Genomic DNA, 23,848 nt, shown 5'->3' with positions numbered 1-23,848 from the left:
TTACACTGGTAAGCCATGTCACACCACTAGCGCTGCTCGCTGTTGGACAGCCGAACCAATAGTTCTCGCTACTCACCACAGATGGCTCTGTGCTGGCGGCCGAGGCGGACTCCTGCGTTTTGTCGCTCTCCTCGCTGTCGTCCATGTAGCTGAGTTTGCCGGGCGCCGCCGGTGTAAAAGGCCGGGCCGTGTCGGTCAGGAGGGTGGGGTCCGGGCCGGCGGCGGACGAGGGCGGGGGCGGCGGCGGTGACGAGGGGTGCACCGGCGCCACGGCGGCCTTGTGCGGCGACATGTCGCCCACAGAGGGCATGCCGGCCGGGCCGACCACCAGAGGCACTTGGAGAGGCGGCAGACGCTCCAGGAAGCTGCCATCGCTGCCGGCACAGTCAGAGAGCGCTCAGTCAGGCAGGGTGCGGTCAGATGAACGATGGCATAGGCGTGATGAGGAAGAAACAAGCACGTCTGGATGACAGACCAATGTCCCACTCTTGAGAGATATGAACTGCAGTCTGCATGCATGGGTTATACATGAGGTGCACATTACATTCTGTATACATTGGATGCACAATAGAATAAACAAGGTTAATTTGACCAATTCCTCCAAACAGATCAACATTAACAGCGTTCATCCAAATAAGTTGGGAAGGAAAACATTTCAATCACATCAGGCTAGAAAATGAAACAGTCGTGCACCGCACCGAGATCAGCGAAAAAATGGACACTGATATGTAAACACAAAACGTTATCAATGTCTAACTATCACTAATATCTCCACTCATCTTTAACGTTCAAAAGCGACTGATATAGCACTAATGAACGTTTCCGATAAGATACAGCGACATCTTCGTCCTTGGTTCCAGTTCAGCCCAATTTGAGACGTCGACGTTATCAAAAAACATCATAACGCCCTCATTAATTTGCTAGCGAAAACGATCCGCATTGCTTTTTCTTATAAACTGTGGCGAGAGTTGAGTTCAACGCCTCAGTTCAGACAGAAATGCAGGACGCAGGTCCATTACAAACAATGTAGGGAGTTTCTCAAATTTACGCAGTTCAACTGCATCTGTACCCACTCCACCATCCATTCCACCAGTGCAGCGCGGCGGTCGGGTCCGCCGCTACCTAGACAGAGATATCCGCCCAGGCACGGCGGCCGCGACCCCGCCGGAACCGGCAGTGACGTGAGACCACGTGACCGGCCAGCTGGTCGGCTGGGCGGAGCAGCTTGCCGGGGGTGACACAGGCGCTGAGATCACGTGGTATCAGATAGCCACCCCATACCACGAAGCCGACGTCGGCGCGCGAAAAACGCACACGCTGGAGGGGAATCTAGAACTGGGGCGCAAAGTTGAGAGTTCAGAAGAATGTAGCTGTACAAAGCTGAACACAAGAGTGGAGTACAGAACTGAAGCCGGAAGAAGTGAAAAATACGAAGTACAAAAAGACGATTGTGAAACAATAATGCTATCAGATACCTGTCGCAACTGAACCATATCAATCTAGGACTTCTTGTGAGCTGAAATGCACCACCTGACGTTTGCAAAACTGACCTAGATGGCGCTGTTAACGTAGGGGGCGCAGACTTCCCGATCACATGATGGAGCGCCTCAGCCCCACGAACACGTGGACCTGACCGTGAACGTCTTGAGGGAGCAAAGGCCATCTATCTTTCATACGGAGCTGGCGTCCGACCCACAACCATGAAGCTCATTGCAAGACAAATTACTTATCTTCTGATTGGCCGGCCAAGCAGCCCGCCTTGCTCCGTCAACTCTACCTATCCTCGACCTATACGTATAATACGTATACACCCTATCAAACGACCCTGACACAGGGAACAGCCCAGACACGATATCATCCAGCTGTGACCTAGCACGACCCCGCCAGGTCTCACGGAGGACTCACGGCAGCGGCCGGCGGCGGCGCAGCAGCGGGGTCTGCTCAAACAGCGCCCTCTTGCGCGCCACATTGCCGCGCAGTCTCTCGAGGAGAGCCGCCACTGTGTTGATGGGCTCTGCGCGCAGCATGGCCGCCCCGCGCGCCAGCATCCCTCCAGGCTGCGCTGGCGGCGCAGCGTCCTCTGGGGCTTCACTGGACACCGTGTCAACGGCTGAGGTCTCACCACCAGTCCACGGACCCTTACACAGACCCTCTCCACTGTCACACCAGCGTCAGCCACACGCTCAGCTCTCAGGTCACCACTCGCCTCCACGAGTATTTCGCGTTGCGCTGCTCGCAGCGGCAGCTCCTCCGCGGTCGGACTGACTGCGACTGAGGGCGTGCGGCGCGCGGTGACCACGCTATCACGCCCCCCCCCCCCCCACGTCCGGTCGGGTCAGACTGCAGCCCCCGCCGCCCCTCGCCGCCGGGCTGAGGCGATAGGCCCCGATAGTGCAGCCGCCTGCGATAGGGGAGCTCACGGGATGGTGGTAGCGCCGTCAGCCGTCAGCCCGCCCCGACTCGGCGGCACGGGCTGGGGCGTTCCTCACGGGATGGCAGGTGACGTAACGCCAGATTACGTAAACGGACGTCAGATGACGTTTAGTATCGACAAATGGTATATTACCTAAATAATTGAAATCAGATGACGCCCGGAGGAGTTATCTGATACATGGTAACGCCGATTTCGTAGAGTACGCATGTGCAACAACACGCGTAAGCAAATCAATCACCAAAGTCACGAAAACCTGCCTGCTCGCTTTCAAATGGCGTGTCAAGGTATGAATTTATGAAACCCAACACCAACCGTATTATCACGATTTCCCATTCTCAACCGGCTATCCTGTCATGCTCACAAGAAGCCGTGCCGCCGCGGCGGCGTCGCATCGCGTGACAATTAGTAAACCTTGCTCCGTTTACCACGCGCTAAAAGTCACAGAGTTGTTTGTTGCCCGTGAACCGGCGGTACGACACACGCCAACAGTGCCAAGGACCCGCTTCTTTCCCATACCGTCCCAGCCTGACAGTCGGTCGGCGGAGCGGCCACTTTTGCCGGTAACGGGCCCGGGTCTTGTCGGCAGTGGTTTCCGCCGGCCGCGTCTGATCATAGTTCGGAGTGCAGTGTAATAACCGGGAACCGGCAGCCGGCCTTCCGGGCCGCCGTCGGGAAAAGTGCAAACATGACTACAGGGCGCGCTCGGCAAGGCTGGGAACCGAGCCGACCTGAGGGCAGGAGCGGCAATCACCTCCCGGGCGCTCACAGCTACAAGCGAAGCGGACAGGCTCTGTAATTTATACCCCATCATCATTACAAACAGATCTCGTATACGACTGCCGGCTGATATCACGGCTTATCATGGCGCGGCGCGGCGATCTTGCAGCCGGATAAGGGCGAACAAAAGTTAGCGCCGACCCACAGTATAGATAGAAAGCAGCCCAGGGCCCACCGTCCTTCAGTCCGTCCCCGTCAGTGACTGGCGATGCCGTGAGTCCAGGAACTAGCCACGGCGGCACGAAACATGGGCCGTGCGCTAACGGACCGCCTGAGTCGTAGAGCCACCGTGCCGGCTACGGCCACTGCCGTACCGGCTACGGCCACTGCCGTACCGGCTACGGCCACGGCCGTCTCGTTACGGTCAGGGCGTGTACGGCGGTCGATGTCTGCCGACATTGGCGCACACAGCCCTCCTCAAACTACCGGTGACCACGGCACGATTACCGAATGTTCCACCGACAGGTGAAGAAGGACAGACAGGCCGACAGACCACTGACAAACCAGCAAGGATCGACAGCGTTTCAGGAAGCAAAAAGCACGGGTCGAAACAACAAATCCTGACACGGCACCTGTCCAATATGAACACCACCTTGGACTAAACCTGCGATTTAGCACGTCTGTTTGACACCTTCCCGGTCAAATATCTCGCCGTGCAGTTTCCTCCGGCGCCGCTGACTCACCCGGCTTTGCGACTGTTGGGCCCGCAGAAGGCTCGGCACAGCGTCTGCAGCAGACTGGCCAGCTTGGGGGCGGCGTCCGTCACGCCGCGAGGCTGCTTCCGTGGCAGCGACACGGACGGCATAGCCGTGCCCTCAGGCGGTCCTCCTCACTGACAGCGGCAGTAGTCCTCACGGACAGAGGTGGTCCTCAGGACCCACCGGACACTGGCGGTCCTCACTGAACACCACTGATCCTCAATGGGAATTGGAGATCCGCACTCACCAGCTGTGCTTCCACAATCACTAAACCCACCACTGACCGGCCGGGGACACAGATCCACACCAAACTCCTGTGACCTGGCGGACCGCTCACCGCGCCGTCTGCCGTCCGTCTCGGTCGCCGCTATCGGTCTCAGCGGACGCCGGCCCGAAGGATCCCGGCCCCCTCACTATCAGCCGGCACGAGTCACCCGGCCACTATCGCACGCTCCGTATCACAAGTGCCGACACCTCACCCCACGCCACGGGCGGTCGACCCCGGGCTGTCCGCCGTACCACTGACCGGCCCTGCCGGCAGACACCTGACCCGCGCGGCAGAGCCGACAGCGCCGGCAGAGCCGCCTGGCGGCACCGGTCGGCACTACTGCGGAACACGGCACCACGGCACACCGGCAACAGACCGGTTTGAGCTAGGCAATCGCTGGCGCTGCATTGGTCCCACAAACGCGGGTGTGGGATCACGACCGGTGCGGAGTCGCGGACGGTTCAGTTCGGTCGTACCCGCCCCTAAACTTCGTGTGCTTCCCCTCCCCACGCTGCGATCATGTTCGCGGTCCGATTAGGCAGTCGCAAGCCAGTCATATGTCCGACCAAAGGTCACCGTTCATGTAGCTCGCAATCACCAGTCCGCCTGTCACGGATCAAGGAAACTACCGGCCCATCGTCGCCTGTGCGAAATTGGTCGCAGGCAGCGTATAACGAGCTGATTGCATCAGCCAGCAGTGTCACCTGCCCCGGGCGTCCCAACAGCAAACAGAGGCAATTCACGGTGGCGACCCGAGCCAGCCGATGACCCTCCACGGACCCCGTGACGTCAGAGCTCAGCCCGGCACAAGAAACGGGCGTCTTTGTGTCATCGCAGCACGAGCTCCGTGCGGGGGCGGGGAGCCAACCCGCCCGCTGCCTGACTATAGTAGTTCGGTTCGGTGGGCCACCACCAGCAGTGACGGAGGCGGGGGCAGATATCGGCTGAGCAACTGTTTACCCGTGCCGTCGGACACATCAACTCCACTTGTAGCGCCTGTGCGCCTATCAGTAATCACAGGCGCACCATCAGTCTCCGTTCGACCACCTGTTGGGGACGGGCAGTGCTCGTCCGTGCCACTTTTGGCATCTGTGTGCGTGAGTCACCTTGCTGTCAGGGCAAACGGTGAAGAGGGCCGGTTAGGTCGGGACTGGGGGTCACCTCGACTGAACATTCGGTTAGCTGGCCGGCTGCGGCGTAGGAGCGCCATGAAAGGTCCCTGGAAAATAACAAACAATATCGACGATGGTATCGAGCGGTGACCGGTGCTGGCTTCGAGGAATGTCAGGGTGAAGGGTTCCTATACAGAGCTTAACTACGACGGATAGTTCAGGACAGGAGCAGCTGGTTATTCGCAGGCACATTGGCTTTCGTATTTTTCCGCGACTTTTTCTTCTCGGTATCGAAGATGAGTCGCAATAAATCGCAGCGTCCTTGATAGAATCAAACCTACAAACGTCATCTGCGCAATATCCAATGTGTCAGCCCCAGTGCACCACTCCAAAAACTCAATCTATCACAATCAAGAAGGTATCATCAATACCTATTTACCAGCCACCAGTAAACATTGGACGGCATCGCGAAACCGGACAACACTGGAGGACGCGGGACAGGATCTGCCGACACCCGACAGTCTCGTCACAAACTCGGGGTCCGGATACTGTGTTTGTTTCGGCGCCGCCTCCACTATCGTCACGACCGACTCAAAGACATCAAACAACCAGCAGCGACAGAAACTACACTGAACAGTCTGGAAGGTCATTCTGCGTTTGAGGTCCATCAGAACGTCCGGCACACACTCGGCAAACTATTAAGAGCTGTTTACCGGCCACATACGACCCCTGAGTGCTGAAAATGCTACAATTCATGGATGACAGACCTGGCTTATGCAAGGCGGTCCATTTGGGGTACAAATGCCAGTTTCCGGGGCGTAGGCAGTTGGCAAGGCACGATCACGAACAAGGTCGACCGCAATGACGTCCAAAAGGTACAAAATTCCATAAAGTGAGCCACATATACGCTTTGCACGGGGCCATCCAAAATGCATGAACGTAGCAAAGCGACATTCCGCGAATACCCAGAATGTCCGCCAAAACTGAAATGTAGGTTGGGTGTCTACACTGACCGGTCACCAGCCCGAGCCTGGGTGGCGCCGATGTATCGCGACATCAGGTTGCAGCCGGTGAACCCCAATAATAAACAGCTGTCACCACTCGCCACTCCGGTCCAACTCAGCTGGACCAGAGTCGGAATAACACCCAAACATGACGGGTGCTCCCATGGCTGACGCTAGGCAGCCCAAAGATGCAGTCCCCAAATGTGCAATGTGCACCATGCGCAGCATGCATCGGTCTCACTAAAATCAGAACCTCTCTCGAATGGCTGGCTAAAATGTCCCAGAGGTAGCTCCAAGACACAGCAGCCATTCTGTCCGCTGTCCAGTGTCCACCGATTGACCGTCCCACCCTTGCTAGACGGAGTCCGTCCGAGGAATATTGGCTGTTCACTGTCCTGTCTACCAGTCGACCTGTCTACTTTCCAGCAGAACTTTTGGGCACTGTCCAGTATTTCACCCGGCTGTCAGGAACGTCTCGCATGTCGGTCCCCCGTGGTCCTACACCGCCGGGCCGGTCCAGCGGCTGTGGCAGTTCACAAGTCGTCGATATGAGCGGCCGGTTAATATTCCATCGGCAGCGCTCGTTCGACCCTGCACCGAATTCAAAACGGGCCGCGCCGCCGGCCGCCAAGGTTCATGACCGTGGCGTGCCTGAATGCGCGACCACGCAGCGCGCAATGGCCACGGCCGGCAGCTACATGGATTATTTAGATTTTACTCCAAGGCTAAAGGGTTCCGCTAAAACCATTACTGATCTTGAGACACGTGTAGTTACGAGTCTATGACCAATGCATTTCAATTCTTCAGTCTGTAAAATCCTAATGCTAAATGCAGCTTCCGGTCAACACTTGCCCTATTTACACCTCTGCGAAATATCAACCTCAGTAATCATCCCAAACCGGAGCACGCACAAATGCATGAGGCTGACGCAAGGCTTCAAAGGCTCCACATTAACATTGCGTGTAATTAAGCGCATAACTGGGGCAGTGTCCGTCCGTTTGGGCTCATGAATAACCCACACGCCTGCCAGGGTCATGGACACAGCTCCAGTTGCGGCCATCAATAATGACGCGTGTAAGGAGCCACGTTAGCACGCGCGGCGGCCACGCCGGTCGGCCCGCCACGCGATCCGCCCGGTCCCGGCACGGAGAATCCACGGAGGGGGGTGATGTCACCGGTTCCGTGAGGAGACTATTAGCGTTCGGCGAACGGGAAAGTTGATCACAAATAGTGGTCACAGGTAGGGTAGGTGATTCAGCACTCCAGCAAACATTACTGGAAGTTAGTTAATGAGAACATGATATTGTGCGAAAAGCCACACATTTATGAAAATTGAGTACAAAAACACTAGGGGATCCCATTAAACATGCTATAATTAGAGCTAATAACATGCCAGCCCGAAAAAGTAAAATGCCAGAGAATGGAATGCAATAAGTCATACGGCAAGTGCTAATAATATGAGCGCTGTGAATGAGAAGTGGACAGGCGTTTAGAAGTCTCACGACACTTCACAATCAGCCTAACGGAGTGGCGCACCTAATCATAAACCAGACACTATCTACAAAGGAATGCACGACTGCGCCTGACGAGGACAATGTGCCAATCACGAATTGATGGCTGGGGGCCGCCTGACCCTTTTGACAAGCCAGCAATTGGACCCTTTCGATAAACCAAGCCAGCCCTTAGAACTAGATTGGCTGCGTCTAACACCACGAAACCACAGCGAGGGCCGTCACTACAGGATATTTTCTGTATGTCTCCTCTGGGAACTTACGAATCACAATATTTCTGATACCCAGGCCACGGCTTGGGATTCAAATCGGGTAAAGCTATTAGCTACCTTTGATGTTTTTTTTTTCGATCACGCAGCCATTTATGCTGCAGCTGGTGTTGAGCCGGCATCCTCATTAGCCGAGTTTGATCCAAATACGTCTCAGGTTCATTCATAAGTCAGCAGGTGAATCACTGAGGTCTACATAATGCGGCTGGCGATAGGATCGCTCACCTCCTGCAGCCCGCCCACGTCCTGACCTAGACGGGATTCTGAAAAGCTACTCCATGGGAAGGAATGCGACAGCGGCCGTGGACGTGCCATAGCGGTAGCTACCGAAGCCAAGATCGAAACAGATAAAGGCAGCGCGCTTACAATACTACAATAGACGGTACGGCTCATACGGTTGTGAGATTCGATTAAGCGAATGCTCATCCCATCCAGTATCAAGAAGCAATGAACGACAAGAACGGTATCTTTCTTTTCGGATTGAGGTCTCAGAGACCACCAGGAAAAAGCACAGTCACCTTTGATGGGCTTTTCCTCTCAACCAAAGTCGACCTCCCCCAGATACTGTCAACTGGACAGTATCAACATTGAACAGTTTTTTAGCCACACTGCTCAGACTGACCGGAATTTGGCAGTGCCACCCTCAAACTTACCTGACAGGGCACTGTCATCACAAAATGCCTGACCTTGACCAAACCAGCCTCGGACTGAACTGACTTAGGCCACACCGCTCTCAGACTGACCTGACTTTAGCCGTGCCGCCCTCGCAGGCCACCAGCCGTACTGCGGCGCGGAGCACCATGCCCATCTCCGGGCGGGACGACCACCGTCTCGGGCGGCACCGACGCGCGGCCCGCCGTCGATGGCACGTCGGCCGAGTCGGCGCCGATGAACTGGACCGCCCGCCGACGGGACGGGCCCGGGCCCGCGGCGCCGGCCGTAGCCAGGAGACGCATCAACAGACGGCCGCAGCGCTGACCGGCCACGGCCACCGGGCGCGACTCAAAGGTCGGGTTCCAGTTGAGGCTTGGGCAGCGGTGGACGATGGAACTTAAAGTTGCAATCGATCACGGTTCGTCGGAAGGTCATCTCAGGCTCAAAAGAAACGGTATATACCATTCGAAAGCTGACGGTGAGCTGAATCCAAAAATGTAATTTTTATCAAAATCGATCGATGGCCTTTTTTGAAAATTGCGTTTTTGTGAAACCTTTATAATCTTTTATTCAACGGGCTGTCCCGGACATTCTTGAAAACATAAACATGTATTTTTTAGTTCCAATGAAAGCTGAACGCCAAAAGAACAATATTTAGCGAAGCAATATTTCCAAACATTAATATGCGTCTCCCACAGCCGACAATAAGGCGTAATGACACAGCCCAGTGTCACGATGGACCAAAGTCAGCCACACAGAAGCGTGAAATGACCCTTATCGACTCGCAGACCCGGCGCTCTCGGTCCGCCTGACCAGCCACGGAAAGAACGTTCGGCTCTCGTTCTACTAACCAAATGTCGTATTTGTCAGTTTAACTGTCCACATCGCTAGTAAAGTTATTCAGGATACCTGTGAAGAAAATTCATTGTTCTGTCATCTTCACATCATACATTAATTTGCATTTGTTCGTGTCTACTTTGCTCAATTGAGCTTGGTATCATGCCCATATAAGGAAAATTGGCCGCGCTGAAATGTCAGAGGTTGCACCGGCCTCAGTTCGGGTGGAGTGGGGGTAGCGCACGGTGGGGCAGGGTAACCTTTGACCGGTCGCACGGCCGAGCAGCCGTCACCAGTACAGCCTCTGACAGTGAAACCCCGCTCACTTCCCCTGCGCGGGCACTGAGCGTAGCTGGATGGAACAAAACATGTAAAAGAAATATGTAAATTAAAGCATGTTGTAAATCAGGCAGAACAATGAATTTTCTTCACAGGTATCCTGAATAACTTTAATAGCGATATGGACAGTTAAACTGACAAATATGACATTTGTTTAGTAGAACGAGAGCCAAACGTTCTTTCCGTGGCCGGTCAGGCGGGCCGAGAGCGCCGGGTCTGCGAGTCGATAAGTGTCATTTCAAGCTTCTGTGTGGCTGACTTTGGTCCATCGTGACACTGGGCTGTGTGATTATGCCTTATTGTCGGCTGTGGGAGACGCATATTAATGTTTGGAAATATTGCTTCGCTAAATACTGTTCTTTTGGTGTTCAGCTTTCATTGGAACTATAAAATAAATGTTTATGTTTTCAAGAATGTCCGGGACAGCCCGTTGAATAAAAGATTATAAAGGTTTCACAAAAACGCAATTTTCAAAAAAGGCCATCGATCGATTTTGATAAAAATTACATTTTTGGATTCAGCTCACCGTCAGCTTTCGAATGGTATATACCGTTTCTTTTGAGCCTGAGATGACCTTCCGACGAACCGTGCGATGGGGTGTCAAAGAGGTGGAAACCTGGCGGTATTACCGGAGAGGACAGGAGAGACAGAATGCAAGACTTGGGATGGAGATCTGTGACGAATACCGTGGTGCAGGTCACGAAAGATGCAGCCTTTTATTTTACACGATAATCTGTTTCTGCCCAAAGTCAGCCACCATGTTGGAACTTGACGACTTTCGACCCGCGACCAGTCACGTTCGCTAGGGGCCGCCAGCGACCCGGAGCGTCCACCACAGCAGGAAACCGTTTCCTGGCCAGCGGCGCCGGTCGGCCTACGGAGCCCGCTCTGTCGGAAAGAGCCCGAACAGACATAATCCGTCTGTTCACCTTCCCCTCCGGCCGCCGAGAGTCCCGGTTTTCCGCCACCGGAGCTCGGCACAGGCCGCCGCACCGGCTAATGCGATTTAAGTCCCTGTTCGCATGCTGGAGAAGTGGGGAGGATAGACAAAACATGGCAACGAGCTAGGAAGATACGAGAACAGTCAGAATTACTGGCGATTTAATCTATTCCAAGGCAGTCTGGCAGCAAGACAGCCTCCAAATCAGGTTTCTTACCATTCAAGCAGCAACTAATGCATTCGTGCCATGTTTGTTGTAGCGACTCTGACAGTGACTCGTGTAAGCCTCCTGACGGCGTCTGACCGCGGCTTCCGCTTTCTTTGTTGAAGTCATCAGCTGGGAATGCATACCTCCCGAATAGTGTCTAGCGGTCAATATCAGGCTAGCTCGGGATACGCGTCAACAGACGCCTATCCCGGATGGGAAGGAGGAATGACCAACAGAGGAGGGGTGGCCGGCTTTAGAAGAGCCACACCTCGCCCCTGAGTCACCTCAGCGCTCCTGCGTGACCGGACGACGCCGGGTCACAGAGCAAATGTTTGTCTCCTCCCTGGAGCGGCTGCAATAGAACTCCGGGCGCCGGCTATGACGGTTAAACGGTATCCGCACGCGACATCCGTTCCAGGAAGACATAAAACGGCTGTTGAAACGAGCTTCACAATAAACAATATGGAACCAGGTGTATTTAATTAACGCGTCCCTGAATAAGTCAAATGATATCGGTAACATTAGTGGCAAATAGCGAGCGAATATTATCCTCGCAGCATCACGAGGCCGTTTGAGTCGGCGTCATTCAGTCTCCCCACACCTGACCAATGTGACAGTCAAATCCCTTCAGATCGCACAACACTCCATCACAGCCCATCCATCTGTGTGACAGGAGTCGTGGGAACGCGTCGCGCTGCGAATCTCATCAGCCGGCAGCTATACGTAAAAACGTATATCTGAGCAGCGCCGACGCAGCCTCGATCCGTCAGAGATGCGGGCTACTCTAGCACTGCCACGGCAGTCGCACAGAACAGGTGACACCAGCAGGATGGATAGCAGACAGATAAACAAGAACAGATAAGTGGCGAAATAAAATGCAGACAGGAAACGACAGCCATGGACTCGTCAGGTGGAGAAGAGGACAGCATAAGTAGCATTAAACTGGCACAGCAAACGAGAAACGACTAAGACTGCCGACGATAGACGTAGCAGATACCACACAGCAAACAACAAGTATCCTCAGAGGCGTATCGCCTTTGTCCAACCCTCCCAGTGACACACGGCGGCGCGGCGGTGCGGAGACGGCCGATAGGTGAGCGCCTACCCCCGGTACGACAGGTCATCAGTTACGCGCCGCCCGCCCTGCGATTGGCCAGGTCGTTAGTTAACCCCAATGGGAGGCTGGGTCACCTCTCCTTCACATCAGCCGCAGTCTACTGGTGCACCTCGACCGCGCGTCTCAGAAAGGAATAAAGTCCGATTGCATGTGGTATCATACCTAACATCTAGAGCCTTCATCTCCAGTGCTTTTTTTAGCATTAAGTTATTAAAAAGGCGAGCACTTCAGAAGTAATGGAGCTAGCAGCTCCGTTGGCTAAAGAAGCAGCACATAGCACTCAGGCCGCTAGATAAAGCTGCTCCAACCAATCCAACTCAGTGCTTCACTCAGGCATTGAAGAAGCCACAGCCTGCAAAAGTGCACAGACCACAGTCCACACCAAACCGGGACGCAGCCTGCATACCGCAGCCGACTTTGACCGATCATCCATAAGTCTGTCAAATACGGCCATTGAAACCCGTGTGAACCGAACACCGGGGGCATTCCACGTCAAATCAAACACCGAAATCCGTCATCCCCTTTGATTTTTCTGAAAATTTGTAGGCAGACTGGGCATGGTTCAAAACTGAGTTACGTATAATATTTTCGAAATTTGATAACGTATCGCTGAGATATAGGTCATCGAATATAGCGAAAAATGCCACACATCAATTTTTTAAATGGCTATAACTCTGGTTCCTTTTTTGGTATCAAAATGATATTAACAGGGTCTTATAGGCAATTGATAAGGCTTTGATTTTTAATTATAAAATTAATTTGAAGTGACCTTGAAATGCATTTAACCTTGAATTAAAACAGAAAAATTTAAATAGCAAAAAACACGTCACCTTCGATTTGGGTAATTTTTACATATTATGTCCGTCACAATGTTCCTAACCATCTGTGAAAAAATTGGAGTGGGCCATTCATAACTTTCGCGGCAAACGCCGTTTTCATGCATCAACATCACGCAACCGCGCGTGACCTTGAAAGACAGTCAAGACATGCTTGCTTGTGTACACTTTCTGAAATGAATGATTGCTGATTAGTGATATCCCAAACTCTGCGAGAATGGAAATGCATAGTCATCGTAGTCAAGCATTCACGTTCCATAGTAAAAGTGTCTCAGGCAAACGGTATTTTGCGGCGAATTTTGAGCCGTGTGGAAATGCATCATGAAGTGAATTCAACGAAAACATTATCACGCAACGATATCTTCACGTCTTTTGATCTTCACTATACGAAAGAACATACATTTTTTAGTATGCATGGGGAATTTCTAGTTAATCCAATAATAAATATGGCAGTTAGAGACGGCCTGCTAAGAGTAACATGTCGCCGGCTGAGGCGGGCTCGGCCGATGCGGGAAACGCAGCAATCACATTTTTGTGTTTACACGTTCATATTTCAATTGTTTACCAACCGATTTTCAAAATTCTTTCACCATAAGATTGCCTGTACATTTCTTAGTCTTCTCACAAAATTTGACGCGAATCGAATGTAATCAGCGGTAGGGAGCGCGATGTAAAGACGGAACCGTTCCGTTCCGTCCCGGCACAGTCTACAATTCAGGCGGCGCGTAGCGTTCGGCACCGGCTGCCGAGTCGCCGCGTCGCTGCGGCGACAGGATGTTCACTTTACACCGCTATTACTAGAACAGTTGTGAACCGATTTCCTTATTGCTTGCACGATGAGATGTCCAATTCAATTCTTGACAGGTAGCCATAATTAATTTCGCATTAATCTTATGAGATATTGGCGAAAAACAGAAGGGGTGGGCGAAATTCGCTCTTCCCCCCTCCACTGCGCGTGCTAACATACGTTTGCATATGTGCAATTTTCTTCAAAACTTATGAATGGCCCACTCTAATTTTTTCACAGGTTGTTAAGAATATGGTAGGCAATAAAATATATGAAAATGAGCCAAATCGAAGGTGACGTGTTTTTTGCTATTTCAATATTTGTGCTTAAGAACAGAGTTAAGCAAATTTCAAGGTCATATATTTAAGTAGGTGCAATTCTAAACAAATGCTTAAGAAATTACCTAAACAGTAAGGTTTATTTCATTCAAATCAAACTTTTACAACCAAAGTTATGGTCGTTCAAAAATATAAAGATGCAACATTTTGTAAAAATTGGATGCCCTATATTTAGAAGACCTGTGGTCAGAATGTGCAAAAAAACATCAATGTAATGTCCGGGGCCACACAGGAACTCGCTCACAAATTTATAATGAAATCGCTGATGGTAAGGTGCAAAACAGCCGATTTTTGTTCGATTTGACGTGGAATGCCCCACCGGCGCCAGGTCACCGTGAACCAGCCGGGTCGCTATCTCGTCCATCTCCTCCGCGCTGCAGCGAGCGGGACCCGGAAAAACGGCAGAGCAGAGGCCCGGCGCGGCCGGTCCTTTCTTCCCGCAGTGGCCGGCTGGTGCGTGATCGGAATGCAGCCACATCCGGGGCCCTGTCGACTCATGAGACGGACCGTAGGCTGCTGTGGGTGGGGCACACCCTGGACAAGACGAGCGTTGCACACTAGGATGAGTACGTGGTAGTCGGGCGCCGTAGGTCACTGTCGGTTTGATCGTGGATAAATTTATTTTCGTCCTCAGTCATCGCTGTTTGATGGGTCCAGGCAATTCGATGGTCGTAATTCGTAACAATCTACGACGGCATTTCTCATATATGAGCTATAATGAGACAATGAGCTGACTGAATGAAGCGTTCCTAACCCTGCGTACCAAGTCAATACCTCCAACGTCACACATGCATTTTCCATAATGGATTCCCCAGTTGCCAACTGCACTCCGTTGCAAACATGGAACATCGAAATGCCAGCCGGGATTTCTGGGAAGGTATAGGAGCCAGAGTGGTTGCAGGCCAATAAACAGCGGGCATTATTGCACATTTAAGTCGCCAATACACGGTCCAGGGACCGCGGATTCCGGGGGGCAGGGTGTGCAATTGCACACCCTGAAAATCCTGAGGGTGTGCAAACACCTATTTTTGCACACCCACAGTTCGTTGTGGGGGCCCATGCGGCCCTGGCGCTTGAGTGTCCCAAGCCGATTCTCGAGGGCCCCAGCGCGAGCCTGATGGTCCCGCACCGGTGCCTGAAGGCGTGAACAGGTTCTAGTGTTATCTCAGGGGTTATCTCAGAACCCCACCCACGCCATTTTTAGCGCTCCCACCGGCTCTTGAGGGCCCAGGCCGATGCCCGAGGGCCCCAAGTCGATGTCTAAAGGTCCCACGCCGGTGTCTGAGTACCTACTTGGCTAGCTCAGGGATCCACGCCAGTTTCTGAGGGCCCTAACCGGCTCTTGAGGGCCCCTTGCCCCCTGCCCTCCTTAACCCCTCTTGGGGCCGATGCCTAAGGGTCCTGCATCAGCACCTGAAAGCCCACAGAGTTATCTCAGGGCCCCATACCGGTTTCTGAAGGCCCTCACCGGCTCTTGAGGGGGCCCCAGACCGATATCCAAGGACCTCTGGCCAATGCCCGGGGGCGCAGGCCGATGCCCTAGGGCCCCAAGCCGTTACCCGAGGGTCTTACACAGCTATCTCAGGGTATAATGCCACTTTCCGAGGGCCCTAACCGGCTCTCGAGGGCCCAGGCCGATTCCTGAGATCCCCAGGCTGATGTGAGAGGGCCGACCGACTGAGGCGGCCCCTACGTCAGTTTCTAAGGGCGTCCACGACCGCCGTCTGGTCAAAGCTGATCTCTGAGGGCCCTACGCAGGTTCTTAAGTGCACTCAGCTCTTGTTTAGGATCTCACACCGGCCTCTGAGATCGGATGGCTTATGCATGCCGCAGAGGAGCCCTTACCGGCTCTTGAGGGCTCCGTGCTGATAGTTGAGGGCCCCATGCCAATACTCGAGAGTCACATTCAGTAATCTCAACGCCCTACACCAGTTTGAGGAACGCCGTTCGGCCAAGGCTGACCTCCGAGGAAAAGCCCTTTGCAAGCCTCGGAGTGCCCTCACTTTCTTTTTTAGGATCTCACACCAACCTCTGAAGTCGCAGGGCTAAAGGATGCTTCTGATAACCCTCACTAGCTCGGACCCAAATCGATGCATGATGACCCGACAGAAGTGCCTGAGTAGCCCACACAGTAATCTCAGGGCTCACGCCAGTTTCTGAGGGCCTACACGAACGCTTTTTGGCCAAGGTCGATGTCTTGGGGCCCTATTCAGGCATCGAGGCTACTCGGGCGCCAAGGAGACGGTGGGGGACCTCCAGGCGAGCTTGCTTGGTAGTAGTTGGTACCCCATGGAGCCGGCGAACGGTGTCAAAGAGCCCGGTGTGGGGGCCCAAGAAGCGGCGTGGGCATCCATATTTCTATGTACATGAGGTATTCTAGAGGCCGTTATGGGACCTTCAAAGACCGTGTGCGGTGCGCGGTGACCCTTAGAATTGCCGGCGTTGGGTCTCAGGCGCTGGCGTGCGGCCTTTATGGGGCCCCAAAGCCAGCGTGTGGGCCGTAGAGCAATGGGGAAGCTAAGGGGGCCGGAGGCCAGACCCCCATAGGTCATAGGGGCCAAATCGATGGGCCCAAACATCCCGCCGGCCGTGTTTTATTTTTAAACTAATTCATGTAATCCATGATAAAAAGAAGTGTACCAACATCAACTGTGCAAAAGGGCTCTCTGAGGCCCGTAGGGGCCCTTGAAGGTCACTGTAAGCCTTTAGGGGCCTGTTTGGGAAAATCGGGGATTGATTTGGGTCACGTTGCATGCATGCATGTGCATTTACTCTGCTAATGCATCTCCTGACCGTAAGATGCTCGCTCAGTCATCTTACGACCGTCAATGTTGAAGGTTTTCCCGCCCCGCTTCCTTAGAACCGGCTTATTCCGAAGCAGTGGCGGCACTGACTTTTTGGAAGGGGCCCGGCGTGAGATGGGGGCCCAATCGCCACATCTTGCACACCCTACGAGAATTTGAATCCGCGGTCCCTGACACGGTCACCTCAGCCCTGACAGCCTCGTCCCAGGGTAAGGATAATTTAAGCATCAATGAAGCTAGCTTTTGACCTAGCGGGAGCCACGAGGGATCGCTACTGGAACGATGCCAAAGGGAACGCTGGTAACCAACAGAGGGAGCCATTAGGCACGAGTGTTACATACCACATCAAGTCATTTGTCGGAGGGCTGTCTGTTACCGGCAAACAAATGCACGTTGCTTCCATTCCGGTTTCTATTGGCAGTGACGAAACGGCCGGAGGCGACTGACAGTTCAGACAAAATCACACTGTCAGCCACTGCTGGTCAGTCAAACGAGACATACCTTTCTGTCAATGTTGCCAATGTTGCCACCCTAATTCCTATGCGACATATCCGTCGCATTGACAGGTCTGTCCATATGGCAGACTGACAGTGCTTCTCATATACCCCGATACCGTCGGCAACAGTGCGAATTGTGCACAGCTCGCTCCCCTTTACCTAGCCAAAACCAAGGCCCTAAATACTGCCGAAACCACAAAGCTCCTCAAACCGGAAGCGTCTGTTGAAGTCGGCTGGCGCCCTATGCCTCTCAGCTCGTCAGGGACTGGTTTTTAGGTGCCGCAGACAGAGAGACCACGTGATGCGGTTGGAGCCTTCGATGCAAACGGAAGGGACGGACCGCAGCAATGTGTGCCGTGAAGGATGGTCATTGTTTTGGAGTGAGGGATGAGTTGACAATGAATAGCTGAGAACGCCTCCGACGGGCTTAGGAGTGAGATACCCGGCTTACAGCTCAAAGAGCTGGAGTACACTAGTTACAATGCAGGACTGACAGAAGTACTGCGTAACGGCAGAGGTTGTAATGAAAGACGTAAACCCCGTACATACAAACGACCTCGTGCCGAAAACAAAGCGAAGTGCCCCCCCCCCCCCCCCAACTGCCTTCTCAAGGCGACGCTGACTCTGCATCAGATTGTCCCTGGTCAATTACTCAGTCTGCAGCGTGCGGCGTCTTTCCTAGTCTGACTGGACGTGGCAGGGCGAGACGGCAGATACGATACAGCCATGGGAGGCAGCTCTTGCAGACGGCGCCACCCCGAGCACGGCTCACTCTACAAGCCGTCGAGGTGGCATGAGTCGGGCGGGGGAGAAGGGGCGGTGTCGGGGAGAGGAGGGGAGGAGGAAACCCGAGAGCTCTGCACGTCGTGCACGCCCACCGCATGCCGTACTGCCAGCGGAAACCTGACTCGCGCAGCTGACTCAGCGTGCCGGCTCAGCCAGAAACTCTGGCCAGGTGACTCTCATGGCCAGACAGCGAGACACTCGCAGTCAACACCGTACCCAAAGATCCCACCAACCACTGCTGTCCATGAGCTACCGTGGAACCAGGGCCCAATCATACCAATGCCAACAAACCTATCTATATCTATATATACTATAATATGGGTGTTTCAGTGTTCACCCCGTCCGGACGTCTCACAAACATCCTTCATGATTTCTAAGTAAATATTTAAAACAATTAAATACCGTAAACTTGTCAAACAAGTATCAGCACTCACAATGCATATTTTACCACTTTCTGTCTGGCACAGACAGCTACGGAGCATGCTGTCTTCATGCGTCTCAATTTGACTTCTGAACTGAATGCCTTTTTCTTGATATGTTATGGTTTTGAGATGTAGACGGGTTTCTTCAATATTTTGAGTAATTCCTTTTGTTATCGTGCTCGTAAAAAGCAGCAAATAAGGCTATAGCTTGAGCTGGCCGGGTGCATGATGTACCCAAAGTTTAAACTTTACGAGCTGCATTTCAATTGCATTATTCCAATGTCTTAGAAACAACAGCGGAGCTATCACTAGGTCGTTACTTCAATAATTTTATCTCAAAATTGTTGCATTATCTTAACAGCAAGTAAATAGAAATGATGAGCAGCGAAGCGAAGTTGAAATCTAATCCACTCGATTTTCTCAGCGCGAGAATGTCCTCGCGGAATTTTACTAGGCCAGTAATCCATCTTGAGTAATCCGCTTTTCAGGAGAATTCTTTATGCAGGCTTTAGTTTTTCATAGTTTGCTATCACGTTTTCCACAAATAACTTATCCTTCACACATATGTATGGCTCTAAAACAAATAAATGCCCGACAAAACTTTAAATAGAGAGCTATACCTGTTCACAAGCAATACGCACAATTTCCAACAGCGAAGGTGACAAGAATTGACCAATCACATTGCGTGTTTTCTGCTGGCGCTGAATTGTACCGTGGGCAAAATGCCGTGAATAGAAATGCCGTGGCACGGCATTGGTGAGATTGGGTAAATGGAGTGCCGTGGATCAGCCGCCGTGGTAGGCATCCACGGCATCTGCATCCACGGCATTGGTAAGATTGGGCCCTGGAGCGTCACAGCCGGACGAAAACGAGTGTTTGATAACTGCCGCTAACCGAGCACTAACTAGATAAACAGAGGTAATCAAACCGAGCTCGTCACGAGCCCGCTGACCGCATTACATGTTCACGTGCCACGTTTCCATTCATGCAATGTAAATATTTGGCATGCACATATCAGTCGAGTGGACATGACGACTGGGCTTCTTCGATGAGCCCCCGTCAGGCACAGACGAAAATAGGCGACACTCCTGTCCACACTGACAAAGGAGGGAGTGTTTAACATAGACAAATGATCGCTAATTTCCGGCACTATCGCCAGCGATAGCGGCAATGGTCAGGCGCAGACTTGTGCCAAGGTCCCAAAAAGATCCGAGATCCAGGGTTCGCAGAGTCCAAGGTCTGGGACCTTGATGGATCCTGGACCTTGCATTGTCATTTTTGTCGCGAGACCTTGGAAACCCAGGACCTTAAAACATCCATATGCCGCGAGACCTTGGAATCCCAGGACCTTAAAACATCCATATGCTGCGAGACCTTGGAATCCCAGGACCTCAACATTTGCATATGTCGCGAGACCTTGGAATCCCAGGACCTCAACATTTGCATATGCCGTGAGACCTTGGAATCCCAGGACATCAACATTTCATGTGACATGAGACCTTAGAAACCCAGGACTTCAACATTTCATATGCCGTAAAACCATGGAAACCCAGGGGTTAGGACCTCAAAATTTTGGTATGCTGCAAGACCCTGCAGAATGCAGACCTTCAGTACCAGTTTTATTATTTGTCATGGGATCTTAGGAGAACGGTCTGGACCTACACCACCATTTTGTTGAGGGACCTCAAGAATCCTGGAAGCTGGACCATCATGAGGTTTATGTTGCACTTGGGCCACTAAGGACCCTGCACTAGGTTTTGTCTGTAAGCACTTCAATAAATATCTATGGTTGAGCGACCAGCTGCAAGGGGCTAGATAGCTACACGAAGAGAAAACGAACCAGACTGTGTAGAGTCGTAGACATATATAGAGCAAAATCATTGCCATGGTTGTGAGGCAGAACTGGAACAAGAGACCTGGTAGCTTTTTACATTATCAATGTTATGGATTATGAAACTGTCAAACAGTGGACAGTGGTGGTTTGGAAAGTTCTTTTCCAATCTCACCTCACATATTTTCTGGGTTGTGATATGCCGGGCTTGAAGCTACTTGGAAGCTACTCACTGACCAAGTAAGTGTCAAACTTATTTGTTTTGCAATTCATCAAATCACCATTGAGCAATGAGCAATATAAGCAATCATTCCATGACAGTTCAACTTTTTCGTTTAGCAGGTTTTCGTCGGACAATTTTTCGTCTGCAGATTTTCGTCCGCAGACTTTCGTCTATGCATTTGTTCGTCTGTGCATTTTTAAGTCCGCGCATTATTTTCATAAGGACATTTTCCGCCTCGTCCAGACGAAAAAATGCCGGACAGAAAAGTACTCAGACGAAAAATGCACCAAATTAATTCGAACAGACGAAAAAATGCAAGACGAAAAAGTCAGACGAAAATCTGCCGACGAATAACCGGCTGACGAAAAAATTGTCAGATGGAATTTTGTTCAGAGCCTTCAATCTAATGTGAATGAACAGTAAGTAAGGTTTGCGCTCGCTGCTACTCTAATTCTATTGGCTTAGTCGATCAGTTTTTCTGTGAGCGCTCGCGCAAACAAGACTTAGAGCATATTTTCTTTTTATCCTAGGTATTATGTAACTGAATGTGCAGAAAATCGAAAGCATATAACTATCCAATTCAACTTTTCCATTTCTATGAAGCCTGTAGGTTTTATTTGTTTTTTTTTATATTGCCTGAAAGAATACTTGAATGTCTGTCTTCAATAACTGTAAGGTGCTATCCTACATTCCTACTGATAAGGTAAGATTGAATTGAAAGGGACATGACAATACAAATTGCAAGGTACCTATTACCTACCTATATTTTTTACGAATTTGTCAGGTTAAAGGAGAGATTGATATTATGATTCATTTTTAACTTGTGTTGAAGCTCCCCCTACCTATGTTGGTTAACGATAAAACCACCACAGTCTACAGGTTTGCATATAGGTTCTGCCCCTTTAAATGTTGCTGGGCATCCATTGGCAGAATATTTAGAAGTAAGTCTGCTCATCAGAATGTTAGTTTGTTTAAGTTCTTGTTGTGGGACCCTGAATACTTTGGATCCTGAGATGTATTCTTGCCGTGAGACCTTGAGGACTGTGGACCCTGAACTCTGAAGTGTGTACTTGTCATGGGACCTTGGGGACTGTGGATCCTGAAATTCACACTTGTCGTGGGACCCTAGGGACTGTGGATCCTGCAATGCATTCTTGTCGTGGGACCTTGGGGACTGTTGATCCTGCAATGCATTCTTGTCGTGGGACCTTGGGGACTGTGGACCCTGCAAAGTATACTTGCTATAAGACCTTGGGAACCTTGGATTCTAGAAATTGAATTTGCCGTGGGACCTTGGAAACCTTGGATTCTAGAAATTGAATTTGCCGTGGGACCTTGGAAACCTTGGATTCTAGAAATTGAATTTGCCGTGGGACCTTGGAAACCTTGGATTCTAGAAATTGAATTTGCTGTTGGACCTTGGAAACCTTGGATTCTAAAAATTGAATTTGCCGGGGGACCTTGAGGATCCTGGATCTTGATTTTTGGTCCCGGCACAAGTCTGGTCAGGCGCTGGCGAGGTATGCGGCCAACAACGGGAGCAGTGTTTACATTGAAACACCGGTGAGTGAGACAGAAGCCAGGAACGAAGGTCAGCCCTCACGCGCCGGGGCAGGTTAGGCATCGACCAATAATTATATACTGGCATGCCTTGAGGAGTTATGTTGACTAAAGAACTAATGAATGCCAATTATTTATCGGGGATTGCCAGCTGCAGTAAACCGTACAATTAACCGTACCATTCTCATTACTGGAAATTGTTACTGACTGATCATTAGGATTGCATGATACCAGCCAGGGGCGCGGGAACTACTTTCCGACTGGGGGGGGCACACCATAATAGAGATTAACCTAGGGTACCCCCAAATCTAGTTTTCTCACCGGTTTTAGGCCACTTATTTTTCACCCCTCGGCTTTTTCAACAAAAAAAGAAAACATTTGCAAAAAAAGTGTGGTATTCCGTCTCAAAGCTGTGGGGGCACCGCCCCCACGGCCCCAGAGTTGGGGGGGCAAGCTGCCCCCACTGCCCCCCCGGCTCCCGCGCCTATGATACCAGCACACAATTAACATCAATCAGCACTGCATAATTGAACACCGGCTGTCAGTCAGGCCGAGCATTCTGCATTCATAAACATATCCGAGCAGGTCGTGGTACATTATATAATCAAAACTCCCCGTTCACACGCCAATGAGGTCTGTGTCCCTGACCAGGTGACCACGTGAGCGACCAGCACGCGTCAGCGCGGAAAATGTTCCCACCGACCGTTCGATCTGGGCCGTCAATGACCCGTGGATGACCAGTGGCCGGGCTGTTTTTTACCGGCCGTTTTAGCACCGCTGGCCACGCTCCCAGGAGGCGGCGCCGATGACCCCGGCAAGGTTGGGCTGTGTTGTGACGACCGCCGCCGTCGGCACCCATCCCGAGCGGCGCCAACCCCACAGGGCGGCACCCGTGGGGTTCACACTCGGCAGACAGACGCAAGGTCACCTTAAGATCAGCATAAGACAGACAGACTAGAAAAAAAAAACACCAGGCCCCAGAGAGGCCAATGTCCGACACCCATCTGTCGATAGGCTGACGACTCGAAGGCTGACGACCCGAAGGCAGACGTCCTGACAGCACAACCCCTTATCATTCAACTCATCATCCGACATTCGACTCCCGACCACTACTATATGTATGTAGCATCCGTCAGTCGACTGGTATCTCCACTCCACCCATTCGTCCGGCCAGCAGTCTTCCAGTGTATGATTTAGGATATCCCAGCCACCAGGCGTCGCACCCCACCGCCAGGTCAAGCACCAGTCAGTAAATCACCAGCTGCGAAAACTCACAATGTTGCAATTTAGCCACAAGACTTGTGACGGATGTCGGAGATAACAGCCCACCGCAGCTGCCTTCGTACTTGAAGAAGCAGATGGTTTACAAGGCTTGCTAGCTTTTCGACTGGGAACAGCAGCCATTCATTGTCATGAAGGTTAACAGTAGGTAGGTGCCTTTTAGACCCCCGTGTCTCGGCTAAGACAGTGTCCTAGGATTGGAAAATTTGGGTGCAAAGCAGCACCCAAATCACCATGAATTTTCCACTCTTTTTTAGCTTATTTGAGGATAATTTTCCACTCCCTAAAAAACTTTTGTCAATACATCAGCACTTA

At 51.8% G+C, this 23,848-nt stretch overlaps 1 protein-coding gene across 5 annotated transcripts in view; it reads right to left on the bottom strand.

The window, feature by feature from the left end:
* Positions 1-23,848, bottom strand: part of LOC122386683 (tyrosine-protein phosphatase non-receptor type 4-like) — an 82,623-nt gene that overhangs the window by 25,295 nt on the left and 33,480 nt on the right. For all 5 annotated transcript variants that reach the window (XM_043376114.1, XM_043376113.1, XM_043376117.1 and 2 more), the window contains exon 11: positions 77-374. In XM_043376114.1, coding sequence (XP_043232049.1) covers positions 77-374 — 298 coding nt within the window. The remainder of the gene's footprint in view (positions 1-76; positions 375-23,848) is intronic.

The sequence above is a fragment of the Amphibalanus amphitrite genome, unplaced genomic scaffold (assembly GCF_019059575.1).
Source record: "Amphibalanus amphitrite isolate SeventyFive unplaced genomic scaffold, NRLGWU_Aamphi_draft 000259F_arrow, whole genome shotgun sequence".
NCBI classification, from domain to species: Eukaryota; Metazoa; Arthropoda; class Thecostraca; order Balanomorpha; family Balanidae; genus Amphibalanus; species Amphibalanus amphitrite.
Note: the sequence above shows the minus strand (reverse complement) of the source record. Positions and strands in the feature narration are given on the sequence as shown.